Source organism: Chiroxiphia lanceolata, chromosome 4, assembly GCF_009829145.1.
Source record: "Chiroxiphia lanceolata isolate bChiLan1 chromosome 4, bChiLan1.pri, whole genome shotgun sequence".
Lineage (NCBI taxonomy): Eukaryota > Metazoa > Chordata > Aves > Passeriformes > Pipridae > Chiroxiphia > Chiroxiphia lanceolata.
In genome coordinates, this window is record NC_045640.1 from 61,210,123 (window position 1) to 61,231,306 (window position 21,184).

A 21,184-nucleotide genomic window follows, 5' to 3' on the forward strand; every position below is an offset into this window, starting at 1 on the left:
TTATGTTTTTCCCGAATTGTGCTGAAGCTGCTTGTGCCTTTTAGCCCTGCTGGTGCATAGCGAGGCCTCTGCATCTTGTAAGGCATCCACCTGGCTGGAACCATCAGGAAGAGGGTGCAAAGTCTCCTTCCTATCTCTGTTAGGGCCTCCATGACTGTGTACAAATTCACAAAAAACCCAGCTGGGAAACACTGGACATCTTCCTGGTTCTCTGCTGTGCCTATGCTCTTGCTAGTGTGCTTTCAGAGCCACAAAGATGTAAGCCTCTGATCTATGGATGGTGCAGAGCTAGGGCCACCTCACCTGTGAGGGAGTACCCACACAGGGATTTAATGTAATTTATATGGTAAACATTAACTTTACATCTTCATCTGATTTATCTTTTCTGTGCAGTAATCAAATCCTCCAAGTAATCAAATCCTGTGCTCGTTATAATTGCAGCTTGCTATAGACAAACACCCATTATGCATTTGTTTTCTCCCAAAACAGCCAACCCACTGAGGCTGCACAGGCAGATGCAGTGAGGCTTTGCAATTTGGCCCTTCTGCCTGAGAAGGGAGCAAGGACCTGCATGTACTCCAGTAAACTTTAGTCAAGCAGCGAAATGAGTAATCATTTTAAACCGCACGTTTTTGATCCACTTGGGGGTGGGAGAAGGCATGTTCCCTCCGTATTTCAAAATTCCAGCTATGATGTATCCATGTTTACACAAGTGAACCTCACAGGACACCTCTTGGAGATCGCAGCTGAGCTTTTGAGCTGTACACATGTATTTCCTCGATAGCAGAGAGCAGAAAGCCTGTGGTAGGGCTATTCCTTGAAGCCTAAACACATCGACAGGGGCTGTCCAGTATAAACTTGCGTAAATATTTGGGAATCCCGCGGGAGGGCTGCCGTGTGCGTGGGACCTGCGGGACCAACAGCCGCTGATGGGAGCAGCTGGATGATAGAGCGTCTCCCGCTTTATCATTTCCTCGTTAATGCGGTTTGGAGGGCGGGGGTCGTAGCCTGGCAAGGGCTGGGCTGATGAATCCATAGGGCACGCGCGACAAGAGGGGAATAGGGAATGGAGAGCGCGGGTCGAGCACCGGAATGAGTTTTTACGACATTCCGTTTTAATGGAAATGTGTTTAGCGCCGAGATAAACCAGGGAACCGCCCGCCGCTGGGAAGCAGCTGTCCCGGCGGGCGCTCCGCGGGACACACCGCGGGCGATGCTGTCGGCATGTCGCGACAGGGGCTTCTCCCGCGGGCTGGGCAGCTGCCTTTGGGTCTGCCCCGAGCGGACAGACAGGCGTCCCCCTCCGCTCCCGTGAAGTCCCGTGCGATCCCGATCCACGTGTCCGTGGCCGCCCGGGAGACGGGACGGGCGGGCGTGTGCGCGCTCTGGGGACAGGTCCGTGACACGGGGGCTGCCCCCACCCGCCCGGCGCTCCCCGCTCCCGCGACACGGGCTGGCGGGGAGCCCGGCTGTGGGTATTTACACTGCCAGCCCCAGCCCCCGCCCGCCCTCCTGGCGACATTCCCGGATCCCGATCCTGGCGGTTCCCGGCTCGCGCCCGCCCTCCCGCGCGTCAAGCGCCGGGCGTCACGCGGGCGTTGTAATGTACCAAAGCAGCGCGCACGCACCCGCCGCGCCCGTCCCGTCCCGCCCCGCCGCGCACGCCCAGCCCCGCGCCCGCCCGCCCGCCCGGACCGACTGTGCGCGCCGCGCTCCCCCCGGCCCGTCCGACCGGCAGCGGCCACCACGGCGCCCGTCCCGTTTGCGCCACCGCGGCGTGCGGTGGCCGCTCCCGCCTCGGCGCGGGGGTGCGGGGCGGCGAGGGGGCGGCCGAAGCCGGCGGGGGCGTGGGGGGGGGGCAGGCGCTGCGCGCAGTCGGGCGGGTGAGCGGCAGCGCGGGGTGTGCGCGCCTATTAGGAGGTGCGTGGTAGCGATGGCGGCGGTGGGTGAGACTTTTCCTGTGAGCGGATCCGGCTGGCCCTGCCGGCGGGCGGTGGGGCCGCGCCCCGCCCCGAGCGCAGCTCCGCGCCGAGCCGAGCCCACCCGAGCCCAGCCCAGCCGCGCCGGGCGGCGGGCAGCGCCATGGGACTGCTGGAGCGGCTGCGGAAGGAGTGGTTCATCCTGGGGATTGTGCTGGTGATCGCGGTGGCGCGGCTGGAGCCCGGCGTCGGCGTCAAAGGCGGTGAGTGCGGGCGCTGCGCCCCGGCGGGGGCACCGGAGCCGCCGCAGCCCGGGACCCCTCGGGACCGCCCCGAGAGCCCCGCGGTGCTTTGGCTCCTACCCCTCCCGCCCCGCCCGTGCGGGGTCCCTGCCCCTTCAGCAGCTCCCTCTCCCCGCCTGCCCCTCGGTCACTGCTCCGCGGGCACCCGGGAAGTGTTTCCAGGTGTGTTGTCCCCGTGGGTGTTTTCCCGGCGCTGTGCCGGTGGCTGGAGTAGCGTCCTGCTCTTTTTTGGGTTAGTGGTGGTGGGAGGTGAGGAGTGACTTGCTGTGGATGTGCCCCGGCTTAAACTAAGTCGTAACTTCCAGAGCTCTGGGCATAAAAGTCCTCGCAGTTCAGTGTGTGGAATTATGCCATCCGTGAGCTTGCCCGGAGATGTAACTTGTAAATTCTCAGGTGCCAGACTTTTACTTTATAGTAGTACACTTGTATTTTGAAGTTTTGCATTTTATTTTTCCTTTCGTCGTTCCCTCTTACTTCTTCACGAAAGATGAGGGCAAACAGTGAAAACGATCCTATGCGAAGTGGTGTCAGATGCTTACAGTGAGCAAAGCAGAAGAAAGGTTTGCCCTTTGCTAAGCAGGGAGGTCTTGTGTGTTTCGTGTAACAGGAGCTGATGAAATATCCAATGTTATTTGAACATAAACAGTGTATCTTTAAGGATAAATGCTGGTAGCATCTTCTGGTCAGTTTTCATTGGAACTTCAGCTCCACGTGTTTACAATTTTCAAGGACAAGTTAAATTTTATGGTTTTTTTCCTTAATTGTTCTCTGAAGATTTAAGAAAAGGAATGTAGAACACTTGAACAGAATTCCTTAAGTAATTCCATGTTATGTGAGGGGAGGAAGAATCTAGCTGGGCTTTTATATGCATAGATATTTTTTTTTCCTTAACAGAGCAGAAGTTTGAGGATAGACAGCTTCTCACTGAGGAGCCAACCTTTTTTCCCTCTCTTACCTTCTGGGAAAAAAAGAAAGTTGACTTAAAAAAATATGGCTCTGAACACTTGCTGTGTCAACTAAGGCTCCGGTACTTCATGGAGTTCAGGGTAGGCAAATTCCTGCTGTGCAGGGATTCCTTCTAACATGTGTGTGCTGTTTTGCATAGATGAATAGGACCCACGTGGGGATCTTGCAGGATCCATGCTTTGTTTTCAGCAGGCCTTAAAGACAATTTTAAATTGATAAGAGGTGTTTTGTCCATTTCTGGTTTGACTGTCATGCTGATTGTTAACAGCAGTGTGGGAGATCCTTTTAACTAGAATAGGAAATAATTTTCCTTCAGCTAACTTCCTCCATGGAAGCACTATGATGGAGCACTTAATTTAAGTATCCTACTGCAAAGAGATGTCAGGCTCTGACATGGTATTGTTCCTGGGACAGCTTACTTTAAAAGTCTCGTGAGTGTTGATTGAAACTAGTGAGCACGTGTTCCCCAAAGTGGTTATACCTCTTCTGGAGCTGTGTGGTCCCAGTGTTCTGAGGAAAAAAAAATTTCTTTTTAAAACCAGGAAGAGGTGGGAGATGGGAAATATCCATGTATGAAGAAACCTTAGTTTTGTCTTCTTCCAGCTGTCATAACCATGCACTGTAATTTGCAGGACCTTACTGAATGGTATAGATGGCCCAGCATTCCTACCAGTGGAACACTGTGCCATAAATAACAAAGATTTGTGTTGTTGTCACCTTCAGGACATAAGCCAAGCCCTTTTTGTGTGCTTTCTTATTTGATAAATGAGCCCATTTAGTTCCTTTGTTAAAAGAACTTTTCTGACCAGGAAATGACCAGAGATGAAGGGGATCTGTTGTGACCAGAGTTCCCTGTGCTCCATGAGTGTGTGGCTGCTCAAGTGATAGAGGTTTCTCCTGTGAAAGGAGTTCAGGTAGCCCAGTGAAAAACCCTAAAAAAACCCCACAACTGAGTCCTGGAAGAACCCCTAATTTAGCCAGACTAACCCACTGCCTGTCTGCCTAGTGTGTATGCATGTTCATATATGCTCTAATCTTCAATAAGATTAGAAAAACCATGGAATTGTGCATATAAAATACAGTTTTCTGTATAGCTAGATATATTTATGCAATCTTTCTGTCTTTTTCCCCCTACATCTATTCAGGTAACATGCCATAATTTTGCAACTAGCCACGTGCTTGGTTGCAACTTTAACTCCTGAATTTCCTGTCCTGGTTTTTTCCTTAGGCTTCATATGTGTTGTTTGGGTAATTTTTTGGTTTTTGTATTTGACACATATAGTTTTAGTGTCTCATCAGTGGAGTTCTCACTGAGAGTAGGATTTGGGTTTAAATGACTTGGGATGCAAATTTGATTTGTACAATCAAATCCCCCTAGTTTAAGGATCATTGATGTGACTCCAGTGTGACCATCAATGTATCATTCATCCGAGAAAGCAGAAAGGTTCTTCTCTTCTGGAATGTCGAGTAAAGGGGTTGCTTGTTTGCTCCTGCAGTTTTGCTCATGACACCTTCTGGTCACTTGTAGAGTTAGGATATTACTTTAGTTCTAAGTAGACTGCTAATATTTCCTTTCTAATATAGTATCTGGTTGAATGCTCATGAAAAACCAAGTATATACATTTCGGTGGCCTCTGAAGGCACAGTGTATTAAGAGAATTCATCATTTTTATAGGAGCGTAAAAAATATTTTATTTTAATGTCCCTGAAAAAAGTATATAAATATATACAAATGTAAGCCTTTAATATAGTGGAACCCTTGGAGGTGCAGGCATCTGCCCTTGCTGATCTCACTGCAGCAGTGTCTGAAATGTTTTATTGTAGGGCTGACGTGATCCATTTTGCCACAGCCCTGTTGTTAGGGAATAGTGCAGAACTGTATTGCCCCGAGGAAATCATTGCAACATATGATTTGGTTTCCTCTGTGCAGGCAGCCAGACAGGTGTGTGTTGTAGGGCAAGAAGTAAGAGGTAAATATGTGAATGATATCAATGGCCTTGTGCAGGTAGCAGCTAATATTTTTATTCGAGTGTATGGTTTGAGTTTGCAGATGCAGATACTCTGATGACAGAGCTGTGAAAAATTCTCCATTTTCAAATTTCCAGAATTTACCTGTTAGTTCTCTATGAGCTCTAATCACAGTAGCCAAATTTTTATGAATCATAACTCACTCTCCCCTCACTGGTTTGCTTTTATTTAAAAATGAACAGCATGCTTTCTTTAACTTAATAGAAACCCCATTCTTTTTATTAGAGACATTAATGGTTATATTTTCTCCATGTATTTTTCTAAGTATTCTCATTTACTTTGATACAGTATAAGCATATCATTATCTCTTTTACTATAATTCACTTTGTTCTCTATGTCTATATTTTTTAGGACCCTTGAAACCAGAAATTACCATAACTTACATTGCCGTTTCAGCTATATTCTTTAACAGTGGACTCTCCTTAAAAACTGAGGTACTGTAATTTCTCATGGCTTCATTCTTGTTATGCTTTAAAAAGTTTTGTGTTCCTTTTGATCAGGTTTGAATGTAATTAGAATATTGAATGACTGTGCTGTTGGTGGTGGTGCTAGGGGAATGGCTAATAAGAGAAGATAAATTTTAGAAATTTACGGAATAACTCTCCTTGTTTTCAGAAAGTTCTTCACAAAGTAATGAAGATGATGAGAAGGAGAGTGTGAATAAATGTAACGCATCCATAGAGGAGGGGGTTGTTTGATTTGGCAGGGCTTTACCTAAGTGGAAGTGATGAGCAAACTTTTGAGACTGGATCTACACCCTGGATGTGTCCCAAACTCAAATTAGGGTGAGGTCCAGGAGTGCACTAGCACCTGCCTTCTGCCAACCCTTCTACACTTTAGCTATCCTTCTTCTTAGCTGAGAAACAGGCCAGAAAGCTTTTGAGTCCTAGGGGAGAACTTAGTAGGGCAGCAGGTAGAGAGGGACTATGTGAACTCTCCATGCCTCTCTGGGACACAAAGGTAAAGTGTGAGCTCACTGTGCCTCAGCTCACCTGGTGGTGTGTTGTCCAGGTAAAACTCTTTATGCTGGTCACTATTGGACTGATAGAAGCAAAGACCTGGTGGCTTTAAGTTTCTAGATTGTGTAGGGACAGGACAGCAGCCAGGATCAGCACAAAAGGGTTCCTCTGCAGGTGCAACACCAATACACAGGTACAAAGTCTTGGCAATCTTTTCCTATAGGATTTAGTTGTGGACAGGAGGATTTGAAGTACCTATGCTCTGCTACATATCACAGGCACTGAGATTTGTTTAAAATTTTGTGTCACATGCTTTTTCAAAGAGAAACAACCTGTGAGTCAGAAGAGACGAAGGGGAGAACCTCTTAGTGCTGTATAGAGGAGGCATGGAGAAAGGAAATGATGGCTATATGCCAAGAAGAGAAGGAGCAGCCAGAGCTGAAGTGAGACACTGCATGTCTCTGCTAGTCTAGTTTTTTTGGTTCCTTTTATGCTGTTGGCTGTGCTAACAGGTGATGTTACTCATATGTTGCATGATATTAGTGCCTGAAAGGATCATCACGATGTTGTCCAGTTATCTCCTGGTGAAATGGGATTTGGGTGAGCAGTGTGCACTCAACAAAGATGTTTCTAAACCTGTACTGTGATTATAGTGGTGTTTGAATTGATGGCTGCCCTCTCCTCCACTCTCTGCTGGCAGTTCTGGCACTAGGACCTCTAGCTCTGCTGGGACACAATGTTAGTGAAGTAACTTTAGTCAATTCTGCAGCAGTTATTTAGAGCCTTGTGGTCCTATGGGGATGCAGGAAGAACCATGTTATCTATTTGCCTGGGATGGTAATTAATCCTAAAGGAAACAGACTGTGGAGAGGCACTTTCTTCCACAGAGAAGAGGACCCAAAATACAAACCTGAGTAGAATTAATGAGTGGAGTTTTCTACTTTCAGGTTTAGGAATCTTTGCATGGAAAAAAAAAAAAGTAAAATTTCTTTCCCTTTCACTAGTTTGTGTCCTTGAAACTTTATATTTGTAAAGCAGCTGTGAGAGAAATCAATAGCATTATCAAAGTCTTGATTAGATTCTCAATGCTAGTGTACCTCTAACTTTTTCCAGTTAAGGGGACATGACTGACAGTTTCCTGGGCAATATGTCATGTCCTACTTTGCACTTGCATAACTTCTTTTCATCTGTGGTACTAAAAGCAATATATTGATGTATATGAAGCTTTTACAGGAGTGGATGTTTATGTCCAGGTCCAGATCTCAGATTCTTTTGGGAGCAGCAGTTAGGGCTGGTGCTGTATATCCAGCTTTATGTTTCAGGAAAAAGCTAAGCCTTTCCTCAATTTCTACCGTGGGGGTAGAAGATAGAGAGGAAGAAAACCATTTCACTCATTGTACCTTCTACTGTTACTTCCTAAAGTCTGTGTTAAAACCAATCCTTAAATGTGTTAGCAGGCCAAGTCGTGATCTTATTAAAATACTTTTGGGGCATGTTTTAATTGTTTAAGGCACAACCTAAAGGTGGTATTATTAGTCAGTTAATACACTTTTTTACTGGATTGCAAATTAAATAGTTTCTGCCTTTGTCTTTATTTATTCTTGATCTTGTGCTGGCTGTTCTACTTTGGATAATGTATTAGTTAGATGGAAACAAGTGTTTGATACGCTTTATGAAAGGATAAAAAGTTGTAGAAGTGTGAACAAAGACCTCATAAATCTGACAAAATGAGAAATAACTGATGCTCTTTTAAGGTTACACTTCTGGTGTTATCTGCTGTGAAAGCATGTGCTCAAAAAGTTTGCTAATGTGTTCAGAAAGCGTTTTACAAAATAATTGCCAACATTCAAGTAGAGCCTGTCTGTGCATGGCCTTGTTACATTTTCAGAACTAGAGGTGACTGAGGTCCTCTTACACTCGTGGAAATAGTCCGTGTTTAGGAATGACAAGAACATTTGATTCCACCTTAATATAAGACTATTTCAGTTTTCAGGGACTGGATAGCTTGCTCTTTTAAAGCAGATTCTTGGCCCCATAGGGCCCCAGAAATTAAGTCACATACTTGAGTTATCCGTTTCAATGAGGAATTTGGCAAGCCACTGAAAACACTGTTTGCTCTGTGTGGGTATTTGCTCAGAGGAGTCCAGCTATGACCATCCTAAGCATGGCTGGAGGGCAGTACAGACCCACACTGACCAGTCAGGGGATAGGATAAACTCCCCAAAGGGTCTGAAATACTGGGGAAGACAAGGTAACCTGTTCTATCTGGCGTGAAGAAACGGAGTCATAACTAACAGCTTCCAGTAACGTTTTTGAGACTTCTGCTTTTTTGAGAGCCCTTGTGGATTGCTTAAGAGGATGAAGGCTGTTTGCCTCAGCATTTGTTCTGTGATCATACAGTCTAAGGTATACTATTATAATAATAACTATTCTAAATAACTATATCCTCAAAGGTAATCACTAGAGACATTTTCCAGACTGTTTATTTAGATCTGCAAGGACCTGTTCCACTAATACAGCATTCCTTCATGCAGTGGGTTGGTTGTGTTGTATCACCTTCCTTGCTCCCTTGAAGTTCCAATGAGGCTTTCCCAAGTTTTTGGTTTGGATTTTGCTTTTGGAAGTATCATAGAATCTTCTTAAAACCATCTGGTTTTAAGGCATTTTCCAATAGTAGAAATAGGAAATTAAAAGAGCACTTCCGTATATGTGACGGTGCCTGGACTGGGGGTACCTTCATGGGTACCCCCAATCCACTGCAAAATCCAGGGCTGAAGGTCACTTGGCAGCTTTGCTGGAAGAAGTCACTTACTTTGTTTTCTTCCAATTGTGTTATTTACTTCTAAAATGGCCACTTTTATGTAGGTATTTCCAGGTGTCTGTTGTTTCTGTACAGAATACCTCTTTATACCTGTAGATGTTTCATTTTTGCTTTCTTATTGAGATAAAATGAAACAGTACTTCAGTGAAACTGTTCAAAACACCATAGGTACTGTGACAGGTTGTGTGTGAAGAAGGCCTATTTCTTTGTGCAGTGATATTGCCTGCTTAAAAAAAAATGCTGTTTTGTTCAGTTAACCAAGCACTGAATGTAACAATACTTTCTAAGTAAAATTTGATCAAGAGGTATGTTTCAGTTCCATGTTTTGTATAACCTCAAGAATAGGATATGTATGGATGTGTATTTTCTTTTTCTTTTTTTTTTCCCCCCTAATCCAAATTCGGGACTTAATTTTATTATGAAAAGTAAAGTAACAAGGACACAGTGCTGAATTGTTTGTACTTCCAGATGTATAGTTAACGTCCGTGGGTATTTGGATGGTCAAAAATGCAGTATTTTATTGTGTTTCATGAAAGTTCAACTGTTTTGAAGCTGAGACAGGGTGGCATTTGAAGATTGGCTGCTGCCTTACTGTAGATGAAACTACACTTTTTAAAACATACATGTATATATATTTAATGCATCTGGAGTGTCAGATAGCTGGAGAATCCTAGCAAATTAGGTTTTGAATAAAAGTGCCATCAGTTCTTTTGCGTTGTTTCCTTGAAAAGAGCGTGAATTACTTTGAGAGAGAGGGAAAAGGAAATTTTATTCTCAGTCTGTGAGAGTTGAAATGAGCTGAAATGTGCATGGCTCTTTCCTTGTACTCAAAAACCTCTGTACTCTTACACTATTTAAAATTAAATTTTTCTTTGTTGTTTTCTGAGTCTCCAGTGGTGTTTTGCACTTTATTTCTCTGAAGTTTATGGCTTAGCTGTTGTTAGCTTGTTATGGTCTTGGTGTTCTGTCTTTGCTATTCATCGTCAGCCTAATTTTTTTTTCTGTAAATTTCCTACCTGTTGATACAATAAATTATGAGTTTGCAACCAAATACTTTTCTTTTTATGTTTGTTATTCTTTCTTAAACCCACCACAAGTGAATGCTTGGTAATGTAAACATCTCTCTCTCTTTTTTTTTTTTTTTTTTTTTTTACAGTATAAATGAGAATCACAGTCTGTGGCCCTATTTAGACTAGAAGAACCTGAAATCATGTGTGCACTACAAGTTTTCATGCCTCTTGATATCAGCAGTCAGTTAAGTAAACAGCTGCCAGTGTAGTTAACACAGGTTTTGAAGCAGTGACAAAGTGCTAAGGCTGCCTGCTGAAAAGCTGCTGTTGTGAGAGCTACACTATTATTGAAGTGGTGGACAATTCTTTTGGAAAAATGCCCAGGAGCAGATAGAGCTTTTATGTTGTCTGGATGTACTTCATTATTAAAGAGGAAGATCAGATGATCCCTAAAGGTGCCTTTTTGACATGCACTCTCTTTGTATTATAAAGACGATCCTAGTTTTAAAAGCACAAACGTGATCTTACTTCAGCTGTTATGACTGCAACTTCCTCTCTTCTTTTTCTTTTGCAGGAGCTGACAAGTGCTTTGATGCATGTGAAACTACACCTTTTTGTCCAGATTTTTACACTTGTGTTCTTCCCAACAGCAATATGGGTCTTTCTTCAGCTATTATCAATCACACCCATAAATGAATGGCTTTTAAAAGGGTATGTTTAAGCATAATGGAGTGAAATATGTTTGTAGCTGTCGTCTTAAAGGGCTGCTTATCCTACAGTGGATGTTTTGTTGTATTGTAAACAGATTTTGCTGGTTCATTTTATGCTTCAGCACTTTGCTGCCTGAAACAAAGTATGTGCACAAGATTATCCTTTCAGGAACTTGGTCTCGTTTTTAGAAAGTCTGATCAGATAGTCTCATATGTAGGGAGCTTGCAACAGGTTGGCTTTCTCTGTCATGAAGCACAGCTGAAGTGATGGGTCTTAAGGGTGATGTGGAGGGAAGAAAAGGAATGGTGAAGGAAAAACAGAAGTCAGTGAATAGGTATTGTGTATGCCACATACTGTTCTTCTGTTTTTAAATAGTCTGTATTGAGCATTTCTTGCACGTCTCTAGTATCTGCTCCTAGCTAAATATGTTGGGGGTGGGAAAAGTAAAGTTTTTGTAGGAGAAGAACTTTGAGATGAGCAGAATCTAAGTTAGATACTATGAAAACAGTGAATTTTAAATGCTAGGTATACTCTGCCAATGTGTGCTTCCACAGCTGCATTGATGGTGTACTTGTGATAGATTTTATGTAAAATCAAAAAAATAAAAAGGTGGTTTTATTCATTTTTTTTTTTTTTTTTAGAATGGAAGGTCAATACTTAGCACCATGCAGCTATACTGGAAAGTAAAAATCAATTATTTTAGAAAACTACACATTGTTTCTTACTGCTTGGTGAAACATTGCTTGGGGAGTTCCTTGTCTTAAAAGTTTAATGAAAAAGCTGCTCATGTTTGTTTTTACAAGGCCTAAACCTGAAAGAGCATTTTGTTTTGTTTCAAGTGGCTTCTCCAGGTGTTCCACCAAGTGTGAAGTGGTCCCAGTGATAGTGAGAAGGTGAAATTGAGATGACATCATTTAAAAGTTGACACTGTTTTGCTTAACAGCCTTAGTAAATCAAGGAAATAATGAGATTGCTATACGATGTTCCTTTTTATTTAGCTATTTGCAGTAAAGGGTATTCTTTAAAGTAAAACAATTGTGAAATTTTTTCTCAGATGAGACATGATTTTCCCCAGTTGCTAAAATTCCTTTCTCATCCAGGGGAGTTTCAATTGCTGAAGTGCAAGGTGAAAGAGGTTTTTGTGGGGTTTTTGGTTCCTTGAAGCAATTCTTATCCCTCCTTTCTGATGACTCTTATGCCACTTGCGTTCTTAGTATTTAAGGGACATGATCTGTTACATGCACAAATACAGCTATATATATATATATACATACACACCTGTGAAACTGTGTGTAGAACTAAACATTGTATGTAATTTTGTAAAAAAGAAAAAAAAAAAAAAAAAACAAAACCCAAAAACTTTTGTGTTTATCCCCCTAACTGTGGAGCCAAAACCATCCTCATTTTTCATGAAGGTGTGTCTGTGTCTTACCAGTGAGCTGGTATACTTCTGCATGTTTCAAGCTACCTTTCAAGCACTTGTTCCTTGAGTACTATTTCTGATTTGGCTGTGTTTAATCTTTTAGTGCATTAACTCTGTTGTATTGAGGCTTCATTCAAAGAATGATCAGGTTGAGGTGTTTAGTGAAGGTAGCTTGGTTGGGTTTTTTTTTAATGTTTTTAAGACTACTTTCTTGATAAATATTGTTGTTCAGGATATGCCCAGAGCAGCAGGCACTGCAAAGGGAGCCTGATGGGAGCTGTACCTTCAGTGTGATGCAGGTGCAGAAGATACTGAGCTCTGTCCTAACTCTAGAAAAACATTTTAAAGCAGGTCCCTGTGTAAGTGTGAGGAGCAGATTTGAGGAACTGGTTGTGCTGTGGCCACTCTGTGTAACCAAAAGTTCATCCTAATACCCCACATTTGTAATTTTTATTCCCTTAGAAACACTGATGAAAACAGGAATGGAACAAGATAGGTTTTGGCAAAGTTATCACACGTTTAGCACAGCTTGTAGTGAAAGTTGATTGATAGCTGTCACAAAGGCCTGGAAAAATAGGCATGTGCTCCCAAGGGCATGGAGCACCCTTTAACAGGGTGGCTCCCCTGGGGTCTGGAGTCCTCCACTACTCTCTATACAAGGTTATGCCTGCAGGGAACAGCCCACAGTACTTTTCCCATCTTGCTTCAGAATGCATGGTAGATTCTCCCATCCTGTGTGATGATCTGTTTTGCTGTGTTATTTGAGAGGCAGATTCAGATGGTACCACTTTTTCATCTGTGTTTCTCCAGCTCAGGGGTAAATGTGAGGAGAAACTGGCATCATCCCAAGTTAAGTTTTTGGTTAGCTGACTAGATTTTGCATTGACAGTATCCCTTTGAAAAGGAGCATGAAGCAGTTATTAATGTTTGCACCTCTTCTGCCACTTTTAGCATATAGCATTTGCAGTACAAGTGGTAAGACACGAGATGCAAAGACTGGGTATAAGATATGGATTTGAAGCTTCCATATGTACAATGTGTGACTTCAGACCCTACTGCTCAGTTGTCTGTAGTGTTATCAGCAGAACAGCATTTGGACCCCTGATGTTAGTAGTCATAGTATGGCCTGAACCAGTGGAATGTTGCAGTTGGTTGGTTTTGATCTGTGCTAATTTGTAGCTGGCCATTAGAGGAATCTCTTTATATATTGGTAGTATTGTGTACAGTTGATGCAAAGCAAGAAAAAATTCACAGGTGCATGTTTTAAAGTATTTCCGTTTAGTGTGTACCAGTTTTTTTTAGATTAATATTTTTATATGAAGAATATTTAAACCATTGCTTGATACTGATTTTTATTTTTAATTCCAAAAGTGTTATTTTCAATTTGAGAGGGTTAACAGAGATTGTATTATTAAATCTTTCCCTTGTAGTGTGGAAAATCCCTGCCAGCTGAGATGAATGCCCTTGCACACATTCTGTACCTCTCTGGATAACTTTGAGCTTAATCCACCCTTACTAGTGCAGGTGAGAAGTTCAAGGAGCTGGTGCCTCACAGAAGAGAGATAACTGTCACAACCAGAGTAGGGGATGGACATCAGAATCGCCATGTGTTTGTCTGCTGTGTATTTTCATATGTTTCCAAATTCTTCCACACCATTTCTTTTGCCTGCATTTCTTTTCTTTTCAATATGAGCTTATTCTGCTAAGTGCTGACAACTCTCTGCTGCCATAGCTTATTTCACTATATTATATACTTCCAAGGTGGTGCTTGGCACTTTGTGATTGGATTTATATGATGTTTACATTGGTTGCCTCTTTCCTTTTCCACAGTGTCTGTAGCTGACAGACTGAATACCGTCAGTGTCACTTACCTGTTTCTTCTCTTTAAGCTTTTTGTATATTTGCAGAGTATCAATTGCACTGTAATATGCTCCCTGTTGCCCGGTTTTAATACTTCTGTTTGCTACAGCTTTTCGACACTCTGTTTCTCGGGAATGGAGTGACATGGTTACAAGTGTAGAGTAGTTCACCACCAGTAATTCATTGTTCTGAACTGGAATACCATTTCAACCTCCAATACTTGAAACCACACGTAGGTTCCATGCTCTTGGGGCTTTTGCAAAGTGTCCTGTTCCATGCTTTGCTGTCCCTTCTAAGTCAACACAGTTTTTCTTCAGAAGCCCTATTTTACTTTCCCCCCCAAATTAATTGCAATCTATTGTGTGATGTTCTTGTTGTTTCTAAATACATGTTTGATAGAGCTAATTTTTGTAATAACCAGTTTTTGTGGACTGTCTTTGAAAACAAAGGAAAGCTCACCACCCACTCTTTTTCTTACTTTGTAAAACCATTTGCTATCTACATCAATAACTTTGCTGCACAAACAATGCAAAAAAATGACAATAATAATAGTATATCTTAGATTTCTAAAGTGCAGGAGAAAGGTGGTGATGTTTTGATGGTAGTCAGGTGATTTTTATCAAGAAGTGATTTTATCAAGTGCATAAAATTAAACATTTGATGGCCTTTTAATGTTCAGGTGTAGAGAGCTTAGGTGTGATTTTTTTTTTCAATTTTTTTTTTAAAGGGATTGATGACAAAAAAAGTGTAGAGAGAACCTGAAACAGTAAGCCTGGTTATCTGGCTCTTCTACTTTGCAGTAAATGTTTTTATCACTGAACAGCTTTTCAAGAAAATAGGAGTTTACATCCTTATTTCTAATTTTTTTTTCCAAATAGCTACAGATATCTCAGAACACACTACCAACTTTACTACATCAGAACAAGAATGCAGTTGTCTGTGACAGATGCATAGAGATCTTTGTGAATGGTAGATACAGTACTTAATTGGGGAAATGGAGTCACAGAGATATTAAGCATTTGTGCTTTTTTGAATGGTGACATGACTCTTCACTGCCGGTTGGTAAGAGAAAATCCTCTGTAGAAGTCCTGCCAGCTAGTGCAGGGCTGAACTGGCTGCAAACTGGTTACATTGTGCTGGTGCTAAGACTTTCTACTCAGCTATTTGGTATTTTAAGGTTTTATGTTGCTTAGTGTTTGTACCGCATAAGGACTGTAACATTCTTTTTGTTGTTTTCAGCTTGCAGACAGTAGGCTGCATGCCACCTCCTGTGTCTTCTGCTGTAATTTTAACCAAAGCTGTTGGTGGAAATGAGGTGAGTTTTCATTTTGTCTTTGAATGCTTTTTTTAAAAAGAAGTTTGAACAATTATTTATTTCCGATGAGCTCATGTGGCAAAGCCCAGACTGCAACGTAAAAAATCCTAGAATTAAAGCTGGTTATTGTGTTGGTGTCAAACAGGAAATAGTGATGTTTTCTACTGGCATTGGTCAAACTGAAAGCAGCTCAGTTTTCTGAGATGATAGAAAGATTTCTGATAGAAATTAATGTTAGGAGATTTCTGCTTGTTGATGCGCTGTAATTCCTAACCATATAATGTTCCTGTACTGTGTACTGGTTATCTCATACACCATTAGCTTTCTGTTGAAGATCTGCCCTTGGAGAGATTGTTTGGATGGTATTAAGAGACCCTGTAGTAGGAATTCAAGCTCGAAGCTGCAAGCGTAGCAAGTGAGATGGAGATACAAACATTGATTTAAATCTTGTATTTTATTTGAGACTGCATGAAGTGAAAATTCAGGGAACGTGGAGTTCTCAGACAGTGATGCAATGCAAAGTTCTCAACAGGTAGGAAATGTTGGAATTGAAGTTGTTGGTGTAACCTCAGTTTGGTCATGTTAAATTTCTGCCCTAAAATGGTATATGCTGATGTAATTTCAGACTCTTTCTTTATCCACAAAGCACTTGCTATTTTCAGGAAGGCCAGGTAAATGGCATTTGGGAAATTAATCCAGCTGTGCTAATTAATGAGGTTGTTTCCTTTAGATCTGCTTCCTTATAACTGATGAAGGTGGATGAGACCTAGTAGGTGAGGAAGGGAGAGAATTAACACTGAGATTGGGTTTTAAAGCCATGGCTGTTGGGATGCCATTCTGAAGGATTAAAGAAAAATCTTAATTCAGCTATAGAACTCCTGTGTGAGGTTGAGTGAGTCACTTCAACCATGTGTTTTAAATATGGCCGTTAGTTGTGAACTCATTTTCTGAGTTCAGACTCTTGGGACCGATTAATGTCAGCTTTGAAAACACATGAACTAGATTGAAGTTGTACTTTGTACTGACAAAGTGCTGTTTAATTGCTCTATCCTCTGAAGAGAGACCCAAAGTATTTCAAGTCAACCATCTCTAATTACGGGCAATCCTGATGCATATCACTGTCTCCTAGTTTGCTACCTTGAAACAAGGATCATAAAACTGTCTGATGGAGGTGCTGTGGAGTAGTTACTATAAGGAAATAATTTAGGTACATAACAGTGATCAGCAGAAAAATGAGAATGTTTTTAGTTATGATTCTAGATGTAGATGCTGTAAATTGTACAAAGATGCCACGCAGTGAACAGTGAGGATTAAGTGAAGTATGGAGTGAGTGCTCATTCCGTGTTAGCACTGTCTGTACTATCCTTAGAACAGGGAAAAGTTCCTGTGGGAAAAAACTACAGTATGATTGGTTAGTTGAAAGCAACATAACGCAACATTTCTATGTGGGAGGGAGAGAGGTGCTCTGGTTTCTTGACCATTAGAATGTACTTTTTTATGGTAACGTTCTTCTAGGGTGGCGAGGGGGTGTGTGTTTTATACCAACTGCAAAATAGATGCTTTCTATTATGTGAGGCTTGTACAAGTAATTGTATAAATCACTGACAAGGTAAGCTTGACCCTCAGATTCTTCTGTACCACTCTGATGTTGCAGGAATGTAAAAATGCATACCTTGTAGTGACTTTTACAGATAGCTGCTGACAGCAGAGAGACAGAGCGAATCAAGAATCGGGTCTTGGGAATTGAGAGTTCTCAGTCAGGCTCTAAGAAGGTACATAAAATACAAACACACTCAGCGTACACAAAATGTGTGGCAAACTTACTGCCAAATTTGAACCAGTTTCCAATGGAAATGTATTTTTGAAATTTGACGCTTCTCTGTCATTCAGACTAATTTTTCTTCCGAAGAACAGCAAATCACATCCCTTATGCTAGGGGAGAAAAGAGTCTCGCATGTCTCCTTACCAAACTTCACCTAAGCTGTTATGGATGTATTTATCTCTCTGACATGAGTAGAACAATGCATTTTTTCTCATTTTAATTTGAATCCATTCTGATATACAAAGAATTTAAACCTGGGAGTCAACTGGTAATACAAATGATCGTACTGTGAGAGCATTTGTTCATAATAATGTTTCTTAAACTTCTTTTGCCTGGTCAAGTGTGTATCCCTTAGCTAGAGAAATTGATTTGTCTGAGAGTGTATCTACACTGCATAATGTAATATGAAGATAAATGAGCTTGCTCAGAAGTAATGCAGTGAGGAAGCTCCCCATGAAGTAATTAATCTGAGAAGTGTCCTGCTGCTACAGAGTACAGGCACACCCTCCATAAGTGCTCTGGAGACCTCTTTGGTTGCCTTGAAACACAGCACCTAAGAGCTGTGGCAATTGACTGTGTTATGACAGTATAGAGGGTTTGGGGTTTTCTTTGTCTAAGTAGGAGTGACTGTTGAATGTCAGTTTGGACTTGGGTTATTCTCAAAGACGTGTCAGACACTGTACCGTGGTGGATGTGGTACATCTGGGGCTGAGGAAACACGAACTCTAGTTCTAGCTCTGTCATTAACCTTTTGGGTAAAACAGAGTGAGGTGTCATGTCTCTGGGGTCAGTTATGATGGACAATGGCAACTTTGTGAACTGTTTGAAGATCAATGCTGAAAAACCTTATGTAAGACTTGTGTTTTATTTGTGTGGGACAAGGTGGTTAAGTATTTGGTCAAGTGCTTAGAAAGAGAATCTATGTCATTAGAAGCTACTTGTGTGGTGGATCTTGCTGCATATTAATTTGAGAATTTGGTTCTGAGATAATAAAAGGGAGACATTTTTATTATCCTTTACAAGAATCTGTTTTTTTAATTGATACATGCCCAAGGACACAAAATAAATGTCCTGCTTTTGTTGGCTAAGGAAGATGTGGTTACCCAGTCTGATACTAGGAATTCTACAATTCTAAGATTAAACTGTGTTCATCAGTGAAAAAGTTGATGTTCTGGGATTGTAAGTAAAAACCCAGGTAAGCAAAAAATCTGTATCATTTAATTGTTAGCGTTTAATAACAGCCATGCAATTTTCTGGTGGTTTTTTTTTCCCCTGATGGTTAAAACACATGGTATATCAAAAAAGTGTACCTAAACTTTAGTTCTCTTGATCTGTGTGTAAGGATGCATCAGCTGAACAGTTACTCGAGAGTGCAAATGTAAAATTGTCCAAATGAAAAATATTTCTTCCTAAACACCATTTCATTACCCGGCCTGTGATCTATACCACTTTGAAATTACTAGTTTTAGTAGCTGTTAGGTGTGCCTTTGAAACTCTACCACGTTACCCTTTTGTATTATTTTGCAGTGTGCCTGGTAGATGAGCAAGTGGGGGATAGTTTTGATGATTGGGCCATTCCAGAGGAAATCGTTATCAAAAGCCCCTTGTCATTAATAAGGGAAGATAATCAAGCCAGTTATCACCTTTGCTTCCTGGGTCTGTGGCATTATGGTGGGGAGAAGCATTACATTTAGAAGCCAAAAGTCTTCCAAGTCTTTTGGTGTCTGAGGGTGAAAATTAACATCTTCACTTAGCTCTGATATGGGAGTAGTTTGGTGAATTGTTTTAGGGAATTGGAAAGAGCCTTCTTCACAATTCATAGGGATTATAGGGGAAAAAAGATCTCTGTAGCTTTGTAAGGAAGAAATTAAAAGATCTAATTCAGACTATCCAGGAGCTAGTATCATTCTATCCAGAGAAGCATGGGCAAATGAGAGATGCAAGCAGTGGAGAGGAAATCTCTTGGGCACTCTGGAAATCTTGGATTTTTGAGGAGAGGAAGATGATTTATGGCTATTCTGCCTGTTATTTTGGTGGAAGTAGCTGTTCTTGATGTGTTGAGCAGAAATACAACTTGTCTGATAGGGTTAAAATTTGACTCAGTGACCCGTTCATAGGTTTCTTGAAGTCCTCTCTCTGGTCCGATGTGTGGTTTGTTCTCTCAACTGTCTTTCAACTCTTCTTTCTTTACTGTTTCTCCTTCTTCACCCTGATTTTCCATCATTCCTCTTGTGATCACTTCCTATATGTTACTTTAATTAACCCTGCAAGCAATTTTCTAAACCAGCCTATTCCTAGCTTTTTTCACAAATACACTTAGGTCATTAGCACAGCCAGTTTCAAGTCCTGAATTCAGTTTGATGCGTATGAAGCCCTATATGAACCAAAAAACGTGCGTATGTTGACTGGCAAAAAATGAGGAGAAGTCGCCATGAGAATCAAAACCTAATTTTTAGTTTGTGGGTAATTTCTCAATTACTTAGTTGTTTCTGTCAGTCAGTCTCTTGATTTGTGAAAAGGACAGTCCTCAAAGTTAAAAAAAATTGGAATGGAAAACAGAGGCCTTACATTTGCTCTTTGCTCTTGTTGAATTGTGAAGGGTCAGGATTTTAATGACATAGCATCTGACAGCACAGAAGGCTTTGTTGTGTCATTTTCTTTCAACAAGGCTTGTAGTTTTTCAGTGAAATTATAAAAAAAAAGTGTATTTAAGAGTCTGCAAGACAGAGAAATAAATATGTCATCATTTCAAGGTGCTGTAAACACAAACCTATTAAAAGCTCAGAGATACTCAGACAGAAGTGTTGTAGAGATGCCAGATATTACTACAAAGTATTCAGACAGGAAATGTCATACCCTACTTAAGAATCAAAGTAATGAAGAAAAGAGATTGAAAATTAGATCTATAAGTCTGTTATCAGTTTGGGAGCAAAAGCAATTTGTGATGACTTTTATGGCAGCTTAATGACATACTTTTGAAAAGTGTAACATAGCAGGCAGGAACTGTGATGGAATTGTACAGATAAATCGTGGTAGACAGTTCATTTTGTTGATGAATACTTTGGCTATTTTGCTATCTCGTACACAACAAAACCATTGAGGGGTTTTTTCATTGTTCAGTTAAGCTATAGTTTGTACAAAACCTCTTAATCAATGTGCTGTTCTATTTTTTTGCAACTTTTATGTGGCTCTGCTAGTCCTTTTCGTAAAACAAGGTGTTGCATATGCGATGCAAGATTTCGAAATATAAAATAAGCTACAATGAAAAAAGCTAGAAAGACGTTTATGAAATAAGATATAAAGAAGGAGTTCTATTATTGATTTTTAGATTTGTTTTTTGAAGCAGATGTAGAAGATAAAACTGATTATAAATTTACAACGCCCACAGCTATAGTCTTTCTGGAAAAGAATCAAGTGAGAGCAGCAACATTTTCCCAACAAATTATATACAATAGTTTTAACTGATATTTTAAAATACATAACATATGAGTATTTACTGAGAAATGAAGACTGGAAAATTCCTCTCTTTGTGAGTGATGTGTTTTCTTAAGTAAAGATAAAAAAAGTGAATCCTAACACTACTGTAAAGTCACAGGAAAGATATTGATTTCTCTAAAAATATCCAAAGTTCTTTGAACTGTGTATACATGTACATTAACCTTTTAGAAAACAAAATAAAATGAATAAAAAGAAGTACAAGCTCTAATGGTTTGTGATTCATACACTGATGCACCAGTGTACCATGAGTGTTTACCCTTGGAAGGTAACACATGAACATTATGAAACAAAATAGTCCAAGATCTTCAAATAAACTATGTGTGTCATGATGTTTAGTTGTCTTCTGTAATACAGTTTTTCTTCTCTAAATATGTCAGTAGTGTTGTCTAAAACTTGATTTCCAGATTGCACTCTAAAATATTCATATATATATATATATAGGTTTTATTTATGAAAGGGTAAGTCATTAAGTTCTGTTGTGTTTTAAATGTGATACTGTAGCATGAAAAAAAAACTGTCATGAATTTTTTTTCTTTTCTAAGTAATAAAT

The 21,184-nt window shown here is 40.9% G+C and overlaps 1 protein-coding gene across 6 annotated transcripts in view; it reads left to right on the forward strand.

Moving 5' to 3' along the window:
• The first annotated feature begins 2,034 nt into the window (after positions 1 to 2,034).
• SLC10A7 (solute carrier family 10 member 7) overlaps positions 2,035 to 21,184 on the forward strand; it is a 146,012-nt gene continuing 126,862 nt past the window's right edge. For 2 of the 6 annotated variants that reach the window (XM_032686610.1, XM_032686611.1), the window contains exons 1-4: positions 2,035 to 2,182; positions 5,567 to 5,649; positions 10,580 to 10,716; positions 15,239 to 15,314. In XM_032686610.1, the coding sequence (XP_032542501.1) occupies positions 2,083 to 2,182; positions 5,567 to 5,649; positions 10,580 to 10,716; positions 15,239 to 15,314 (396 nt within the window). In that variant the 5' untranslated portion in view covers positions 2,035 to 2,082. Of the gene's footprint in view, positions 2,183 to 3,115; positions 3,268 to 5,566; positions 5,650 to 10,579; positions 10,717 to 15,238; positions 15,315 to 21,184 lie in introns of all 6 variants that reach the window. The other 4 variants (XR_004356859.1, XR_004356860.1, XM_032686613.1 and 1 more) reach the window with 3 other exon arrangements.